The sequence below is a fragment of the Eleutherodactylus coqui genome, chromosome 9, assembly GCF_035609145.1.
Source record: "Eleutherodactylus coqui strain aEleCoq1 chromosome 9, aEleCoq1.hap1, whole genome shotgun sequence".
Taxonomy (NCBI): domain Eukaryota; kingdom Metazoa; phylum Chordata; class Amphibia; order Anura; family Eleutherodactylidae; genus Eleutherodactylus; species Eleutherodactylus coqui.
In genome coordinates, this window is record NC_089845.1 from 76,188,354 (window position 1) to 76,209,043 (window position 20,690).

The 20,690-nt window shown below is 42.0% G+C and overlaps 1 protein-coding gene across 8 annotated transcripts in view; it reads right to left on the reverse strand.

The window, feature by feature from the left end:
* PTPRM (protein tyrosine phosphatase receptor type M) overlaps positions 1–20,690 on the reverse strand; it is a 665,244-nt gene that overhangs the window by 128,976 nt on the left and 515,578 nt on the right. For 4 of the 8 annotated variants that reach the window (XM_066579570.1, XM_066579568.1, XM_066579567.1 and 1 more), the window contains 3 exons: positions 17,817–17,843; positions 12,673–12,750; positions 11,170–11,354 (listed from right to left, as the gene is read on the reverse strand). In XM_066579570.1, the coding sequence (XP_066435667.1) occupies positions 11,170–11,354; positions 12,673–12,750; positions 17,817–17,843 (290 nt within the window). The remainder of the gene's footprint in view (positions 1–11,169; positions 11,355–12,672; positions 12,751–17,816; positions 17,844–20,690) is intronic. The other 4 variants (XM_066579573.1, XM_066579572.1, XM_066579571.1 and 1 more) reach the window with 2 other exon arrangements.

A 20,690-nucleotide genomic window follows, 5' to 3' on the forward strand; every position in this document is an offset into this window, starting at 1 on the left:
GATAAGAATTTGCTGGACTCATTACTTTTGCCTGAGAGATATTCCCAACAAATGTCTGGATAGTTAAAATCTGCCATGATCCCTACATTATACTTTTTCTGAGAGTTTGTCCATCTGATGTAGAAAGAGTTCATCAATTTCTTCTGCTTGTCCAGGCGGCCTATAGTAAATGCCTACATTGATGTATTTTCTGTTGTTCTCTCCTTGTATTCTTACCCAGACAGTTTCTACAGAACTACCATGCTCTGAAGCTTGAATCTCTGTGGAGATGTATGCTCTCCTAACATACAACACAACACTTCCTCTCCTTTTATTAAGTCTGTTTTTTTACAAATAAGTTCTATCCTTCAAGCCTTGTATCCCAATCATGTGTATCATCTCTATGGCATCATATTACTCTTCCTGTGTTAGAAGCTCCAATTATCCTTGTTTGTTTCCCATGCTCTGTGCATTTATGTAGAAACATTTTAGTTTGTGATCGGTGTCTCTTGCTCCTCTACTTTCCTTCTGAATTTTTTGTCTTTGTTCTTTCTTTCCAATTCTAACTAAAAGGTTCCCAATTGTATTCATAAGCTGTTTATTTTTTCCCGGCTTTTCACTTCCCTTCCCATATTATTCTAGTTTAAAGATCCCCTGATGAGTGAAGCAAGGCGCCTGTCATTTATATGCTTTCCTGTCTTTGTAAGGTGCAACCCGTCTCTAGCAAGCAGTCCATCATACAAATCTTTGCTGATGGCACCATCGACATAGCTAATTGTTGATCTCTAGAATCCTGTTCCATCTTCTAATTCCATGGCCATCCACTGGATGGATGGATAAGAAGACCATCTTTGCTACTAGTTCCTTCACCTTCTTTCTGAGGTCTTCAAAGTCTCTGCAGATAGTTCTTTTTTGTAGTTTCATTTGTCCCTACATGTATTAGTAGGAATGGGTAGTGTTTTGAAGAACTGAAGAGTCTTGACATCTTTGATTTGTGCACCTGGAAGACCGCACACCCCTCGTGAGGTTATGTAAGGTCTGCAGACAGTTCCCTCTGTTCCTTCCAATAGGTTTAGCTCAATTCTACTGTACTGATATGCAATTTTATCAAACTATATAGTATATATTTACTTTTTAAACTCTTCGTCTATTGTCCGTAACAAAGAACAGTTTTCACATTCACCCTTTGGTGAGCTTACACATACGCAGTACATTATGCGATTGAATGAAGGGCAAATATTTTACATGCACTTATGAGTCACACAATTCACAAGGGGCAGCTTAATAACCATTCAATGCAGTAGCAAGGGGCTTAAAGGGGTTGTACCAAGATTACAAATTATCCCATCCCCATAGAATAAAGGATAACTTGCTGATCCATGCAGAATCTGCTGAGACCACCACCAATCTCGAGAATCCTATGTCCCCCATCCTCTTTACTGTTGGGTTACTGCAGCTCCCGCAGTGAGGAGACTGAATGAAGCACTGGCTATGCAACAAAGGTGTTCTGCATCGAAAAAACTTGTTGCATGTGCCCTTATATGCTGTTTTATGGAGGTATTTTTCCCTAAAAGCATCACTCTAGCAAAGAATACGGTGCCTCAAAGGAAGCATAATACACAACGGGGTCCACGTACATGACATTGCCATGGCCTTATATCCATGACACTTTTTTATAGCAATCACATATTTTCAGCTTCATATTAAAGTAAATCATGCTTCTGCTGCTTTATGTACACACATTGCAGCTTCTCTAGTCCACATGATTTATAGCTTCAAATAAGATTTTTCTGTTACAAACTATTTTCCTGAAGCCGAGAAAAGAGGAAAAAACACAAAATCAAATCAGGAAAGCAACACTATACCAAACAGAAACGGCATCTTCCAATCTTCCATTTCTTACACAGTTTTCCCTTTGACAGTTGCCTCTCTGATCCTACCTTATCTCTATTCTGCTACAATAGTGCACATAAGATCAAACGCAAGAAAGCAAAAGTAAATCATTTATTCTGTAAAAGCCTGGGGCTTAATTCATTAGTGCTTAGAAATATCTCCTTAGATTCAGACCTGCTCCCATAAAGAATGGTAATGGAACAGGTGTTTAAAGCTCACATGTAATGAACACTTTAATTATTGAGCAAAAAAAAGAAATATCACGATTACTGAAGCTGCAAAAAGAAGCAGAGAAACTAATATATCATTTGTTCAAAATACAGATAATGAGCTTTGGACAAGCAACGCAATGGAATTTTTGTATTATTACGTATTCATTGGAAAGCTGCATTAAAGAGCTCTAAATATAATTAAAATATGGATTGTAGCTCTTTAATGTACAGCGGATACACACAAAGTCTACACACCTCTGTAACAATGCCAGGTTTTTGTCATATTAAGAAAATCTCATTTCAGATTTATCTTAGACGTGAGCCATTATCTCTACAATTCCATTGGAAAACAAACTGAAATCTTTAAACCCTTTAACGACTGCTGATACGCCTTTTGATGGCCTGTATCAGCGTTCTATGTAGGAAGAGAGATAACATGGCGATCTCCCTCCATACACCGCGGGCACTGGCTGTTTCTTACAGCCGACACCCAGCGGCAACAGCTCTGATCGGCCGCGTGGCTCACCTGGGCTGCTAACCCTTTAAATGGCCTTTAGATGTTCAGGGGCCCCGTACGGCCCCATACAATGAGATCGCAGGGAGCCCTGTGGGTGTCATGGCAGCCGAGGGCATTCTGAATGGGGTGGCTTGATAGACCGCCTGCCTGATAGCAGTATGATGCAATGTTAAGGCATTACATCATACTGCAGGAGCGATCAAAGCATCGCAAGTTGTTGTCCCCCTGGGGACTAAAGAAAATAAGAATAAAATGTTACTAATTAGAAAAAAGTCTGATCCTGCAAAGTAACGCATTATTTTTGCATTGTCAAAAAAAATAAAAAACACCAGAAATGAACTTTTTTGGTCAGCCTGCCTTCAAGAAAAAACAAAGTAAAAAGCAAGTAAAAAGTAGTATGTATTAAAAAATGATAGCAACGAAAACTACAGGACATCCCGCAAAAAATGAGCTCTCGCACAACTATGTAGACGGAAACATAAAAAATCTATTGCGCGAAGAAAATGGCGGCAGAAAATAATTTAAAAAAATTTAATATCTTTGAAAAAAAATGTAAGTTGGACCACAAGGAAAAACTTTGGTATCATAGTTATCGTACTGACCCATAGAATAAAGTTATCAAGTCATTTTTGTTGCAGTTTGTGCGCTGTAGAAACAAGACGCAACAAAAAATGGCGACATTTCATTTTTTTCCCCATTTCTCTCCAGTTAGAATTTTAAGTTTTTCAATACACTACATGATACATTAAATACTAAAAGTAAAAAATACAACTCGTCCCGCAAAAAACAAGCCCTCATACAGCTATGTTGATGGATAAATAAAGGAGTTATGTTTTTTTAAAATGGGGGAGGAAAAAACGAAAACAAAAAAAAAAAGCTTGGTCACTAAGGGGTTAAAGGTGGAAAAATAATAACAAAATGAAAAGAATGTGGATGCATAAATGTGCACACCCTCTGATATTTGGGGATATAGTTGTGTTCAGAATTAGCCAATCAAATTTAAACTCATGTTAAATAGTAGTCAGTAAAGAGCTGAAAGGACAATCCCACTACTTCCACAAGGACAGGTCCAAGGTGAGAGCGGAAGCAGAGTACAGAAAACCAGGAACAAACAGGGACTGACAATAAATAAGAACACAAAATGCAAGACAAACAGAAACACAGAGGACAAACCAAAAAACAGGAGACAGACAGACAGACAGACAGGAGAACTGAGCAAGCTTACTTTAAAAGGAACACTGAAATATAACCAGCAGCTCCCAGCCAGGAAGAGCTGGGTTATATAGGGAAAAGGGAGAAGCTGATAGAACTGTTAATCACCAGCCACCATCTCAGCTAATAGCTGCAGGACTAATTAACCTGAACTAGTAAGCACAATCGGTAATTAATAGAGATGAGCGAACGTACTCGTCCGAGATAGATACTCGTTCGAGTATTAGCTGCCAGCTAAGTGTTACAGCAGGCTTGCGCAAAATTATTTCCTGGCATTCCGTAAGCGAAGTTAGCCTCCAACCACAGGCCAATAAGCGGCACATTTAATTACAGCGTTCTGTTTCTGCACTACTGGTAATACACCATGCTGAGGGGTAGGGGTAGGCCTATAGGACGTGGACGCGGGCGAGGACGCGGAGGCCCAAGTCAGGGTGTGGGCACAGGCCGAGCCAGTGCGGTGGCCAGGGGTAGAGGCAGGGCCAGACCGAATAATCCACCAACTGTTTCCCAAAGCGCCCCCTCGCGCCATGCCACCCTGCAGAGGTCAAGGTGCTCTACGGTGTGGCAGTTTTTCACAGAGACGCCTGACGACCGACGAACAGTGGTGTGCAACCTTTGTCGCGCCAAGATCAGCTGGGGAGCCACCACCACCAGCATGCGCAGGCATATGATGGCCAAGCACCCCACAAGGTGGGACGAAGGCCGTTCACCGCCTCCGGTTTGCACCACTGCCTCTCCCCCTGTGCCCCAACCTGCCACTGAGATCCAACCCCCCTCTGAGGACACAGGCACTACCGTCTCCTGGCCTGCACCCACACCCTCACCTCCGCTGTCCTCGGCCCCATCCAGCAATGTCTCTCAGCGCAGCGTCCAGACGTCGCTGGCGCCACTGTTTGAGCGCGAGCGCAAGTACGCCGCCACGCACCCGCACGCTCAAGCGTTAAACGTGCACATTGCCAAATTGATCAGCCTGGAGATGCTGCCGTATAGGCTTGTGGAAACGGAGGCATGATGGCGGCGGCGGCCCCGCACTACTCGGTTCCCAGTTGCCACTACTTTTCCCGATATGCCGTCCCAGCCCTGCACGACCACGTCTCCTGCAACATTGTACGCGCCCTCACCAACGCGGTTACTGCCAAGGTCCACTTAACAACAGACACGTGGACAAGCACAGGCGGGCAGGGCCACTATATCTCCCTGACGGCACATTGGGTGAATTTAGTGGAGGCTGGGACAGAGTCAGAGCCTGGGACCGCTCACGTCCTACCCACCCCCCGAATTGCGTGCCCCAGCTCGGTGGTGGTATCTGCGGCGGTGTATACTTCCTCCACTAAACCACCCTCCTCCTCCTCCTCCTCCTACACAACCTCTGTCTCGCAATCAAGATGTGTCAGCAGCAGCACGTCGCCAGCAGTCGTTGTCGCGCGGCACGGCAGCACAGCGGTGAGCAAGCGTCAGCAGGCCGTGCTGAAACTACTCAGCTTAGGAGAGAAGAGGCACACGGCCCACGAACTGCTGCAGGGTCTGACAGAGCAGACCGACCGCTGGCTTGCGCCGCTGAGCCTCCAACCGGGCATGGTCGTGTGTGACAACGGCCGTAATCTGGTGGAGGCTCTGCAGCTCGGCAGCCTCATGCACGTGCCATGCCTGGCCCATGTCTTTAATTTGGTGGTTCAGCGCTTTCTGAAAAGCTACCCACACTTGTCATACCTGCTCGGAAAGGTGCGCCGGGTCAGCGCACATTTCCGCAACTCCAAGACGGACGCTGCCACCCTGCGGACCCTGCAACATCGGTTTAATCTGCCAGTGCACCGACTGCTGTGCGACGTGCCCACACGGTGGAACTCTACGCTCCACATGTTGGCCAGGCTCTATGAGCAGCGTAGAGCTATAGTGGAATACCAACTCCAACATGGGCGGCGTAGTGGGAGTCAGCCTCCTCAATTCTTTACAGAAGAGTGGGCCTGGTTGGCAGCCATCTGCCAGGTCCTTGGAAACTTTGAGGAGTCTACCCAGATGGTGAGCGGGGATGCTGTAATCATTAGCGTCACCATTCCTCTGCTATGCCTCTTGAGAAGTTCCCTGCAAAGCATAAAGGCAGACGCTTTGCACTCGGAAACGGAGGCGGGGGAAGACAGTATGTCGCTGGATAGTCAGAGCACCCTCATGTCTATATCTCAGCGCGTTGAGGAGGAGGAGCATGAGGAGGAGGGGGAAGAGACAGCTTGGCCCACTGCTGAGGGTACACATGCTGCTTGCCTGTCATCCTTTCAGCGTGTATGGTCAGAGGAGGAGGAGGAGGAGGAGGATCCTGAAAGTGATCTTCCTAGTGAGGACAGCCATGTGTTGCGTACTGGTACCCTGGCACACATGGCTGACTTCATGTTAGGATGCCTTTCTCGTGACCCTCGCGTTACACGCATTCTGGCCACTACGGATTACTGGGTGTACACACTGCTCGACCCACGGTATAAGGAGAACCTTTCCACTCTTATTCTCGAAGAGGAAAGGGGTTCCAGAATGATGCTATACCACAGGGCGCTGGTGAACAAACTGATGGTAAACTTCCCACCCGACAGCGTTAGTGGCCGAAGGCGCAGTTCCGAGGGCCAGGTAGCAGGGGAGGCGCAGAGATCAGGCAGCATGTACAGCGCAGGCAGGGGACCATTATTCAAGGCCTTTGCCAGCTTTCTGGCTCCCCAGCAAGACTGTGTCACCGGTCCCCAGTCAAGGCTGAGTTGGCGGGAGCACTGTAAAAGGATGGTGAGGGAGTATGTAGCCGATCGCACGACCGTCCTCGGTGACGCCTCTGCCCCCTACAACTACTGGGTGTCGAAGCTGGACACATGGCCTGAACTCGCGCTGTATGCCCTGGAGGTGCTTGCTTGTCCTGCGGCTAGCGTCTTGTCAGAGAGGGTGTTTAGTTGGGCTGGGGGAATCATCACGGATAAGCGTACCCGCCTGTCAACCGACAGTGCCGACAGGCTTACACTCATCAAGATGAACAAAGCCTGGATTTCCCCAGACTTCTCTTCTTCACGAGCGGACAGCAGCGATACCTAAGCAATACATAGGCTGCACCCGCGGATGGAAGCATCGTTCTCTATCACCATCAAAAACGGGGACCTTTTTGCTTCATCAATCTGTGTATAATATTCCTCCTCCTCCTCCTGCTCCTCCTCCTGAAACCTCACATAATCACGCCGAACGGGCAATTTTTCTTAGGCCCACAAGGCTCAGTCATATAATTTTTGTAAACAATTTTTATACGTTTCAATGCTCATTAAAGCGTTGAAACTTTCACCTCAACCAATTTTTATTTTAACTGGGCTGCCTCCAGGCCTAGTTACCAATTAAGCCACATTAACCAAAGCGATTAATGGGTTTTACCTGCCCTCTTGGTTGGGCATGGGCAATTTTTCTCAGGTACATTAGTACTGTTGGTACACCAATTTTTGGGGCCCCTCGCCTACAGTGTAATCCAATTAATTTTTAGCCCACCTGCATTACAGCTGACGTTACATCAGCTGTGTTGGGCACTGCAATGGGATATATTTATGTACCGCCGGTGGGTTCCAGGGAGCCACCAATGCCGTGGGTCCACACGGAGTTGTAACTGCATGTGTCCACTTCTAAAGAACCCCAGTCTGACTGGGGCATGCAGTGTGGGCCGAAGCCCACCTGCATTAAGCACGACGTTACCTCAGCTGTGATGGGCAATGCAATGGGATACATTAATGTACAGCCGGTGGGTTCCAGGGAGCCACCCATGCTGTGGGTGCACACGGAATTCCCATTGCGGAGTTGTACCTGCCTGTGACTATTTATAAAAAACCGCGGTCTGACTGGGGCATGCAGACACCTTGACAGAATGAATAGTGTGTGGCACATAGGTTCCCCATTGCTATGCCCACGTGTGCAGCTCCAGATGGAGGTGGCACAGGATTGGATTTCTCATTGCTTCTGTACAGCATTGTGGGCTATCGCCCCGCCCCTTTTAAAGAGGGTCGCTGCCTAGCCGTGCCAACCCTCTGCAGTGTGTGCCTGCGGTTCCTCTGGCAGATGCACTTATAAATAGACATGAGGGTGGTGTGGCATGAGTGCAGCTGAAGGCTGCGCAGGGACACTTTGGTGTGCGCTGTGGACACTGCGTCGTGCGCAGGGGGGGGGGGGTTTGGGCGAAGTGGCAGCGGAGTGTCATGCAGGCAGTGATTGTGCTTTGTTGGAGGTACTTGGTGCTTAGCTAAGGTATGCATTGCTAATGAGGGCTTTTCAGAAGTAAAAGTTGTTGGGAGGGGGGGGGGGCCACTCTTGCCGCTATTGTGGCTTAATAGTGGGACCTGGGAACTTGAGATGCAGCCCAACATGTAGCCCCTCGCCTGCCCTATCCGTTGCTGTGTCGTTCCCATCACTTTCTTGAAATGCCCCGATTTTCACAAATGAAAACCTTAGCGAGCATCGGCGATATACAAAAATGCTCGGGTCGCCCATTGACTTCAATGGGGTTCGTTACTCGAAACGAACCCTCGAGCATTGCGATAATTTCGTCCCGAGTAACGAGCACCCGAGCACCCATTTTGGTGCTCGCTCATCTCTAGTAATTAACCCTTGCTAGTCAGGATAGAAGACTTTCTTAAAGAAAACCATCCAAGCCTGGCTATGTTTTGCCAAAACCTACATTAAGTCTGCCAAAACTATGTGGGAGAATTCGTTATGGTCTGATGAGACCAAGGGGGAACTTGTTGGCCATAATTATAAAAGTTTGTTTGGTGCAAAGCCAAGGCTACACATCACCAAAAGAACACCATACCCACAGTGAGGATGGTGGAGGCAGCATTACTCTTTGGGGCAGATTTTCTGCTCTTGCAACTGGGGCTTTAATCAAGGTGGAGGGAATTATGAACAGTTCCAAATATCACTCCATTTTGGCCCAAGACCTTCAGGCCTCTGCTAAAAAGCTGAAGAATAATTTCACTTTTCAGCACAAAGCATACCTCCAAAGTAGCAAAAGAATGGCTTTGCCAAAATCCAGATCAAAGTTATTGAAAATAGCCCAACCAGACCCCCGACCTAAATGCCATTTAAAATCTGTGGGTTGACCTGAAGAGGATGATACACAAGAGATGCCCTCACAATCTGACAGACTTGAAGGATTTTTGCAAGGAAAAATGGGCAAAGATTGCCAAGTCAACATCTATCATGCCTATAGACACCTACCTAAAAAGACTGAATGGTCATGAAGTCAAAGGGTACATCAACAAAGTAATAGTTGTAGGGTGTGCATATTTATGTAACTACATTATTTTAGTCTTTTTTATCATGAAGAACACATGGCATTTTAACGGGGGGGGGGGGGGTGTAGACTTTTTAGATCTACTGTAGGTGGACCCAAAGATATTTGCAGAGAGATCCAAAAACCGTATGTAAGGAAACAGCAAATAAGTTCACAGGCGACACTAACATTTAATGTGAGCCATTTCACCGTCACCCTTGTGCCACTAAAGACATTATAGGTGTCACTGTATGGCGCACTGTGGGGCACCGCATGTCAGAGTTATTCTCTCCTACAATAGATATTTGATAGAGCACTTGATGGATCATGGCACAATTTTTTTTCTGCCTCATTTGACAGAATACGTCTCTGTATGCCTCCGTATAAAATCAGAGGCAGACAGAGATATAATCGGGCCCCATAACAGTCTATGAGTGCCCTTACAGCACCACCATGCAACTCAAATTTTGCAGCCATGTGCATAGGGTTTTCACTTAATAGAAATTACTTTTTACTAATTATCATCAAATTTGATGTCCTGTTGTCTTAAAGACATACATTTACACATTTCTTTCAACCACATTTATCCCATTGTTAGCCCTGTATTTTTATCTGACAGTTACCATAGATCCTATTAGTCTCCATTCAGTTGCTTTTATGAATGAGATTTAGGTAGGTCCATAATGATCTAAATGTTCTTTTAAAGTTCCTAAAAACTGCTGGCAACTTGAATAAATGTTGTCAGCTAAATTAAATATTGTAAATAGTTGAATTAAGTATTTAGAAAAAAAATGTTTAGCTTTCTGCAATAGAATGAAATGAGTACATCATAAAAAAGAAAATGAACAACCAACTGTTCATTATAAGTGCAATTCTAAGTAATCTGTCATCTCTTGGTAAGTTCCTATTATATTTTTGTTACCTACTATTGTTGATACATACTTTATATTTATTACATAATTTGGCCATATTGTAAGGCTTAAGGGTAGAGATTAGCGAGCATACTTGTTAAAGCGATCTACTCGAGAGAGCATCGCCTTTTTCGAGTACCTGCTGGCTCGTCCCTGAAGATTCGGGGGGGCCGCGGGGGTGAGCAGGGGGTTGTGGAGGGGATCGGGAGGGAGAAAGAGAGAGATATCTCTCACTCTCCACCCCGCTCCCCTCTGCCACCCCCCACAGCCCCCCCAAATCTTCAGGGACGAGCCAGTAGGTTCTCGAAAAAGGCGATGCTCTCTCTTGTAAATCGCCTTAACGAGTATGCTCTCTCATCTCTACTTAGGGGTATCTTGAGTATTGGGAGACACCATTAGTAGCCAGGAAAGGTAATTGCCATAAGAGAATTCCAAATCTGCCGCTGTGTCCAGCTAATTTTGTTACACCCCTAGAAACCATGGTAACATTTTTTTTCTAGTAGGGCCCATATAGTTCCATGGCTGCTTTATTAAGGCTCCATATAACTCATAAATTATACACAGCCGTACTATGACTGCATGAGGTTAAATGCATATTTAAAGATACATGGCTGACATATTTCCACAGTGCCAAGGCTCTTTGAGTTCCAAAGCATCTAACCTGAACTGTTAAGTGAAATTGGTTTCTAACCTTCTTAAACCGACTACAATTATTGAATCTGTTAAAGTGAGATGGGATATTTCTTTTATATCCGTCCGACATGAAACAAAGAAACTTTACATTAACCGACTACAGCACGTAAAGTCACGTGCTCATCTAAAAAGACAGGAAGCTTGACCGAGGAGGATGTGTCCACCAACATAATCAATATAACGTGAGCTGACTACCCAACAGATAAACATTTAACAATGCAATAATACAGACTTCACACATCCTCAAAGTTCATATCCTGTCAGCTGGAGAGGAGATGAAAGGCAATGGTGTCAACTCTTCAAACCTGTTATGTAGCTATCTAGTTGAACCTGAAATATTAATAATGAATGTTCAAAATAAAATATTGAAAGTTCTTTTTGGAAATTACAGAAGATGAAAAAAGCATTTGAAGTTTCTGCAGCATTATACCTTACTACAGCATCTCCTGCCATGGCACTGCGCTTGAGTTTTATACTTACTTCATATTCTTCTTTGAATCCGTAGCCTTCAGCACATTTCATCTGTGTGATGTGCTGCAGTAAGTCAGCTACCCGGATAGCTGGGTGAAGCTGGCCTGTCTGATAGGGAACATCAACTGTCTCCCGTTTCTTGTACGTATGGGATTGGGCTAAACTGCTCGTCTCGCTGTTGGTGTGGTTTTCATCTATAAATAGAGAACATAATAAATGACTGGTTGGCATACTGAAATAATAAGTCCAATACAAGCAAGGCGTCCTTGGTGGAAATGAAATTATGAAAGTAAATAAGGTAGAACGCTATGGGAAAAATATAGAGCTCATTTCTTAGAATCGGAAACAATGTATCAAGTGCTAATAAAAAAAAAACATCATTATAACTCTCTCATAGTCAACAGGATTGGGCTGGACAATGAATTACAGAAATCAAAAAAGTAAGCACATTATATCATATACATATGGAACAATATGAAACACAATGGTTGGACACTTGGCAATGACAGACATACATACAGTAGTGGATTTGGAGTTTTACCCCATTCATTCTCATGCAACTAACAAGAACGTAAAAATATTCCAAGGTTGTTACACGACAAATGAAACAGGTCCAAACTCATACACAAGCCGACATAAAACAGAATCAGTGGTAGACTAAAGACCTTTAAGGTTCCCACAATCACTTGCCCTTATCCAGTGATAGAAAAGCATGTCGAGAGTGCCCTTGGCATGCTCAACCAGCACTGGAAAGGTTCACCAACCTCCCCCATAGATGTTTCTTCAGAGGGTAAGAAGGGCAACTTACCATTAATTGGCACTTTAAAGAAGATACATATCAGGAGGGAAAAGAGTAGGAAAAAAATGAGACAGGGCATAAGCAATTAAAATGTATTCAGTATCAACAGTCTGGCTCCTGACAGTGGTCAAAATAAAATGGAGAAAGGGTATAAGGCCAAAAACTAAAGCCACATAATAGAAGGACTAGGTTTATAGGTAGCTATCAACAATGTCGTCATATACCTAGCATTAATATAGATCTATGACACGCTATAAGGTCTATTAATGTCTTAATTTAACAGTTTTGCTTAGTTCTAATCATACGGTTGAACTATATTGATCTAGGGATGATCTGTTATTAATAGTGCAGCTAATTAAGTGGCAGATTTGGTTCTTCGTCAGATTTTGAGAGTCAAAATGTAATTTGTCCCTGCAAGGTGTTTGTTGTCTAAATTCACTTAAAGGACATACAAATGAGATTACAGTCGGTATTTGCAAGGAATTGTCATTTCAGTATGAAGTCTTCAATAATTAATGCATTTCATGCATGTGTAAGATGGGAATTCTAGTTCAATGTAGGGAAATTAAATTAATTTTCAGATACTTTGAAACATTCTAGAACATGCCTAAAAATAAGATACGACACAAAGGACAAAAAATCAACGTCATTTAATTTGTTTATTTTTAATTGTCAAATAATCCATCAAATTTTTGTATCACAGCATATCCAACCTAACTCCATATCCTCATGAGATTCTGGTCCAGTCCTGGTTTTCAAACTCCCATTCTGGTCCTGGTATTCCAGATTTTCTACAGAAAATTAAAAATGCCATGACCAGAATGCATCGAAAAGACAGAACATTTCGAAACAAAAATTCAAGAAAAGGAAAATGAAATTGTCCCCGAGCCCCGCCCACCACCCACCCCCACCCCCACCCCACAAAGCCTTCCGTACAAAATGTAACACTGAAGATATTTAATATTAAAAATATATGTATATATATACAATTTTATAACGCATAAAAATCATTTGTCATATTAATAACTACATATCATGCAACATCTTTAATAAAAGTCTCAAAAGCAGCACAAATAGTATTTAAGCTTTCACAATAGTATAATACACTAGAATGGGAAATAAAGGTAGAACAACTACAGTGCTCTTTTCCTTCATTGAAAACATTATTTAAAAAAATCCAAATTCTGATTACAGGTGCATTTTGGCTAATTTTATAAAACACTCGTTATCACTGCTTATACTCTGTAATTTGCCTCTTACATAGGACTTTGTCAGCAGATCTTAGTTTTTTCTTTTGACTTTGGAGGTATGTTTTCTGCTATGAAGGAACATTATAAAAACCTAATGTAGCTAGTGTTCCCATTTGTGTGAGCAAAAATGAAAAAAATGCAGGAGCTTTGGGGTACACCAATTATACCGGCCAACATGATTTTTTTCAGAAAAATATTTAATGGTGATTCCAGTAGTATTTCACCTCCTCAATCCAAATATTATGTTAGAATTTTTCCATCAGGCAGGGATTTTTTGAAACTTTTTTTTTCTTTAAATGTAGGTGTTCTTTATGGTTTGAGATTGGAAGAATTACCTTTATATTTAGTGTCCTATTCAGTATGTGATCAGAGAAATGAGGTCTTCTGTTATGCTGTTATTCGGAAACAATGGCCTACACGTATCAAATGTACCTTTAATGGACCCTGAAAAAGGGTATTTGCCTCCACTGCGTATAAAACTGGGACCGATGAAACCATTTGTAAAAGCAATTGATAGAAATTCTGCAGCATTTCTGCATTTGAAATCTAAATTTCCCAAAGGTAGTGATGCAAAACTAAAAGAAGGAATTTTTATAGGGCCACAAATAATAGCAGTGATGGATGATGAAAAATGTCAGGAACTGTTAAATCCATTGCAAAAAGCAGCCGGGTTGTCATTCAAAAATGTCTCCTCTTCTGTTTTTGGAAATCATAAATCAGAAAACTATTGAGATCTAGTGAGTGACCTTGTAGAATCATACCAAGCTATAGGATGCAATATGTCCTTAAAACTTCACTTCTTGGACTCCGACCTGGACTTCTTCCTAGAAAATCTTGGGGCTGTCAATGACCAGCATGGCGAGCGATTCTATTAGCAGAGTTCTACGATGGAACAGAGTTACCAAGGCAAGTGGAGTCCCAGTATGCTGGCTGACTACTGCTGGACCATGAAGAGACTACTACTAAAAGTACTAATTTTATAAAACTTGAAATGTGTGTCACAAAAAGAACCCTGCCTGATGGAGAAATTCTAACAACATATTTGAATTAAAGAGGTGAAATACTGATAAAATCACCATTTTTCTTGTGAAGGAAAAAAAGTTTTGTTTTGTAGGCCAGCGTTACTCTTCAAACTCTACTAAAATAAGAATTTGCTGGGTAGATTCAGATGTGTATCATTATAAATTCAGTTTCTAGAATATGAGCTATTGCTTCTCTGGTTCTAATAACAGAGAATTTAAAGGGATTTCTCCCACTTGACATTCATTATTGATCCGCAGGCTAGGTGATCAAGTCTGATCTCTCACGGACCCACTGATTGTAAAACCAGGGTTCACACGCCAAGCACATGCTTTGAGCTTCATTCAATGCCTTTGACTGACAGAAATAGCCAAGAGCAATACTTGGATGCCTCTTTAAGCCTCAAAGACATTGAATGGAGTGGCAACAATCCGAAGCATTCACCGCAGTTCTATACAGGGGCTTTTTACTTTTCAAAGGTGCCTCACTACAATCTGGTGTCTCTGCTATATTGTACGTCATACTAGTGTCCCCCCATATACATTACTATCTGAATGCTCCTTGTTATGAAAGATTTTATGAGCTTATTGTGTATATTCAAAGGCAAGCCAATGTAAAAACATGGGTGAAAAAAGTTCACAAGAGCTTTTTTGGTTATGGGTATTTTTTACTATCCGAGATTAAATGAGTAGAGTTAACATACTGATTTTATTTATTTCAGTAGTATTCCATTATTTCAGAAGCAAAAAAGCTAATTACAGCACCTTTTCTTCTTGTCACTAGAGTATATGTAAAATAAAAAATAAATCTTGGTATTTGTATAGCGCCAACTTATTCCGCAGTGCTTTCAGGTAATTGTTACTTATTACCCCCCACCAAGCTGGGTTCTCATTTTACCGACCTCGGAAGGATGGAAGGCTGAGTCAACCTTGAGCCGGCTACCTGAATCACGCGGGGATTGAACTTGCGACCTTCAGGTCGTAGGCAAGAGCTTACACTCTGCACCACATGGGGCTCTTTTTTTAATAAATGTATCCTATTAATTTAATTAGGTGAGTCAATCTTGGAGCACCATCAGACTATAGTGGGCCAACCTGGCCCCAAAGTCGATGATCAAGTCGCCAATTTAAACTGCTAAATAATCAATGAAAACACACATATCTGGGTCAAGTAACGAATGGTTACTGTTTCTAGTATCAATTTGGTGTAGAAGGCTTTCCTCAGAAATTAAATTGATTACTTGCAGGGTAAAACAACAGAACATTGGCAGACTAGTATGTATAGAATAAAATAAAACACGAGATTGACTGTGTGCCATGCACAATACAAAGCTATTGTTTACCCCTTCTATGAATTTAATACCCGTCATAATCATACTTTCAATGTCATAAGTGTTGGGCAGAGATAAGGGAATGACAAAATAAAATCTAAGATTTTATTTAATAGGCTTAGTATAATCCTGCAATTAAATCACACAGATTTATTCACCCAAACTCTGTTTTCCTTCCCTCAAGGGACATATATCTGCTAGATAAAACTGCTTACCAAAGATAAATGTGCATAAAAGAAGTACGAATCAGTTATATGCAGGTTCTTGGAACGTTGTTTAAGATTTATATTTAGAATTTTATATGATGTGTCCTATGAATAAAGTGAATGTGTAAAATGTCATAAACAAGTGTTATTACCTCGAAATAAACAGAATAGGTAACACTAAGTGGAAACTATGACCTGGTGATCTTCTGGTGAACTCCACTTTAACTAATAACCAGCACAGGAATGATAGTATGGTTCCTCTGGAGTCCTAGTCCCACAATGTTACTTGCTAGCCAGTAGAAAAGGGGATGGGAAAACTTCTGTCCAAGCGCCGCAAAGTAGCTTGAAGCCTTCCAAAGGTGTTCTCCTTGACTACAAAATTGATGGCCCGTCTCAATGCAAGATCAACTCTCAGCACCCCTACCGATCCATTGACGGATCCAGCAAGCACTGTGTTGTCCCTTTCATAGTAGCTCTGCTTGGTATTACTGGGACCAAGTTGCTGTAAACTGTAATACCAGTCACAGCCTTTAATAAAAGACAGAGCTAAGGATATGTCATGAATTTTGTAGTCCTGGAGTAGACCTTTAAAATGTTATAGTTAATTAATAACCCATTCCAATTTCTTATGATATTATAGGAAGTTCAGATGAAACAAAAGTCACTTTCTGTATTGAGAATCCCTTTTCACAATCAGTCATAACTATTAAATTCAATGAAATACTAATATCTAGCATCTTTGGCATTGGCTTTACTGGAGTGGGTATAAGACATCTTTTTCTTAGCTCTTATCTAAGGCTTGCCAAGGGACTTGGTGTGTAGGGACATGAGAAATGTTTTTCTACTTTTAGTGCTCTATGACCATTCTTATAGAGGGGAGTTATTGTACAAGGGGCACCTACTTAAGTACATCAATAGTGTAGATTGGCTCCAACAGCAAGGACGTGAAACCTACACTCAGGTCTATTGCAAAGACCAAGAGCCTAGAAATAGTTGACTTCATAGCAGAAAAGGCACTGTACATCTATTAAGTTATGCTTCCTCTTGGACTGATCCTTTTACAGGACTTCTTGATTATATGGTATTTCCAAATGTCTATAATTTCCAAATTGCCTGATGGCAGGAAAGGCTGGACAGCAAATCAATCTGGTAAATGAATCCGTGTCTGCCGAATAGGGATGTCAAATTAATATCTGACATCAGGTCCAAGCCCAATGAAATAATAAGAACGGTATAAGGTGAGGCGACTGTCTGAGCTTTCAAGACATCTTAAATGTTTAAATAAGGAAGATTCGTATTGATCTGCAGTCTGATACAATTTGTGCTGATACTTTACAAATGAAAGCTTCTTCCACATTGCCATCTGTTGATTGAATAGTTGATTTTAAGCTTTGATCGGATGCATAAAATAATTCTATGTAAATAAAGACTGACGGCATAAGTGTTCTCAATGAAGAGAAAAGCATATACACTACAATTTATGACCGGAAGTGTGACGAATATTAATAAATACGGACACTGTGCTATCCAAGGAAGAAACAACAGCGGCATGGCATTTCCAGACAAACATTCCATATCAGGGGGAGCCAGCATTTCACCTCCCAGCAAGTGCCGGACTACAGTTCCCATCAACCTTGACATTTGCTGCCCCAAGACAGGTTGATGGGAGTTGTAGTTCGGCATCGGCTAGGCAGCGGCATGCTGGCCTCCTCTGTTACATGTTGAACTTCAGAAGGTAATCATCTCCAACAAGCAGTCACAGTGGAAAAAAAAAAAGTGTCCCACAAAAAGTGTTGTAGTAGAACAAGCCACGTGGGCAAAAGCTGTGATAGGTTTGTATGACCCCCACATATACAAAACAAGTTTAAAGTAGCACCGTTTAATAAACAAAAAAAAACTTTTCTTCATAACATTTTCAGCATGTGTAAGAAACACTACAGTCACTGCTTTGTGAAGAGCCAAACAAAGGACGCATGGGAAAGTCTCTTCCGCTACCACTGTCTATCCTAGTCATTTGTACAGATAACTTTTATGAAGGGAAATGATCTCACCTAAAATTGCAGTTGGCACAAATGGATCTGCCATGTACCACAAGCAGGGCCAAGCAGAGTGAGAAAAAAGAGAACACAAGGAGAGAGAAGGAGAAAATAGAAAATAATTGACACAAAGGCTGGTACTCCCAATAGATTCACTTTAACACAGACGGCTGTATTGCAATGGAACAAACTTCACATTAGGTTAAACAGACATAGAAAATAATGAGAACGTTTAAGGGGATTCTGCTTCTACCCCCACGGTGAGTATATATACTGTAAATAAGTCACGACATTTCAGAAGCAGTTTCCTCTGGAAGCACCACTGACATTGCGGACCTTTGCTGGAGCGCTTAAGGGAACTTGACTCACTTAGAAATTCCATGTGTGACAAGGTCAAGTGAATCTGTTCCCAGAAATGACTGCTCCTACAATGATCGTGCTTATTAAAACCAAATGCTGTCATAAATATACTGCGCGTCATGTACTGCAATAGAGCCCTGAAGAGGAAATCAATACCTGTGAAAATAAACAGGGTTATGGCCGCTTTCATAGGATGCACTTATTAAATGTTGACGTACGCCATTACCGAATATTATTAGCAGCGAGTGTTCTACAAGTGTACTAACGGATGCATCCTCGAATAAGGACAGGACGCCGCTATAGAAGTAGAAATATAGATACAACACATACTGTATCATTTTTTTAAATTAATTCGCTTGGCAATTTAAGGCAATAAATATAGGCTACTACACCACCTGACACAAGGTGATCCTAAAGTCAGGGCCACCCGGAATATCATTTGAACGAAAAGAGATACAAGTAGGAAACTTTGTAGAACGATTAGATGGGTAGGGGAAAACTTTTTGGCGCTATGGTGGTGCCTGTCGGGCCATGCAGTTTTGGATTTAGCGCAATAAACTTAACTTTAATGGAAAGGGAGGTTAGGGGATACATCATTTAATTTCATCACAAACTGATGGATGCATAAAATGTACGTGGCATAGGTGGTATGAGAAAACAGCAAAATTGCTCTTTATTCCTCCATAATGCACACGGCTGTATGCATCATGGAGGAATAAAAAGGAATTTTGCTGTTTTATCACACCACCTATGCTGCCATGTATGTTTTCTGTTAACCTGGTTTGGAGCCTTGATTTGAGGTCCATGGTGGCTATGCGTTGATATCGCCACGGCATATTTGTGGCGAGGAAGTGCTGCTGACATATCTTCTTTTTTGACTATGAAATTGTGAGATTCAGTCATTTTCTTAATACCTGAAACCCTTTCTGAGTTACGGATGATGTCATGTTGAGTATTAATGTAATTGTTATGTTGAATTATGTGGTATGGAAAACACTAATTACGTGTCTTTTCAGGTACCAGAAGATGCCATTAGCAATCCAAGATAGAATTGAGATCATCCTGATGGTCGGTAACAGAAGCTCATGTGAGTTGGTCGAGGCTTTCAAACAAGAACACCCAGTGGACAGCAAGTGAATGTTCAAACTGTCAGGAAACTGATTCAGAAGTCCAGGGAAATTGGTAGTGTCCGGGACAAACCAAAATGTGATTGTTCCCAGCAAGAGAAACCAAGTAATCTTGTAGATATGATACCTTTTAATAGCTAACAAAAATACATGATGTTATAGCGAGCTTTCCAACTTACTTGGGGTTCTTCCTCAGGACAAACCAAGAACTGGTTGTCCGAGGAGTGTTTCTGATCTCCAGATGTCAACAGCTGTGTTAGCTGTTATTATGAAGAGTCTGCAGTCTAGAAGGCTCGTGTTGGAGGATGGCCTGAGTCGACAAACTGTTGTAAAGATCCTCAAGACACACAAGGGGCACCTATGCAAACTGCAGCTGCAACAGGAGTTGTGTGAAGATGACACTGACAGATATCAGTGGGAATTACAAATGTCACTTGATATTCTGGGTGGCCCTGACTTTTGAATCACCCTGTATAAACACTGTTGCGGTGGCATATTTCCTTCTCTCGCCGATATAAACTAAAGGAGTTCTTCAAAAACTTACAGAAATAAAGAAGTGTAATGTTATAGTAATTAAAGGTTTTTCCCAGAACATGCATTAATGAGATAACAAAGAGAGGTTATTGATGTAGAGCTTCGGGAAGCACAGTGGACCTCTGGACTTTTTTTTCTAACTATGGACTTACTGCAATGTGGCAGTTCTATAGTTTTCTACACAGCGAAAGCTGAAGAGTGGTAAGCTCAGAAAATAGTAAAAGTGGCTGTGTTCTAGTTATTCTAGGCATCAGTAGGGTACCCAACAGTCAGACCACCACCCAGGAGACACTGATGGCATATCTCAATGATCTCAATGAGCTCTCCGTCAATATTGTTTGAAACTCACTTTCTTGTTTGTATATAACCTTTTTTTATCACTGTATGCAATTCCTGGCAATTGTGAAACCAAATAGTTAAAATACATTTCCCGGTAAGTCTATGTACGCTACTTGGTCTACACTACATCAGAAATAGCAGGAATCAAATCATAAAAGTAATACAATTAGGTAAACTGAAAGACATTTCTTTTATACAAAAGCACTCAGTAGGCTTAAACGTCTATATATCAAAACCCACTGCCTGAATTATGCTAAAAATCGGGTACTATAGTAAATGGAAGGAAGCCTGTGGCATTTTAGACCCCTTAATCGCCATCATGTTATTATACCTGACGGTAATAGATTTCTGAAGATGTCCCTCTGCTTTGCAGCATAAAGTATAAAATGATATGTTTTGTGCAAAGCTATCTGGACAGGGAGCCATGCAGTCCAATTCTGGCATGTGTCACCTATGCAGATAGGTCCAGATAGTGCCATAGCTGGCTTATGACCTATCCAGGGTCACAGAATGTCAATCAAGCCAGGAT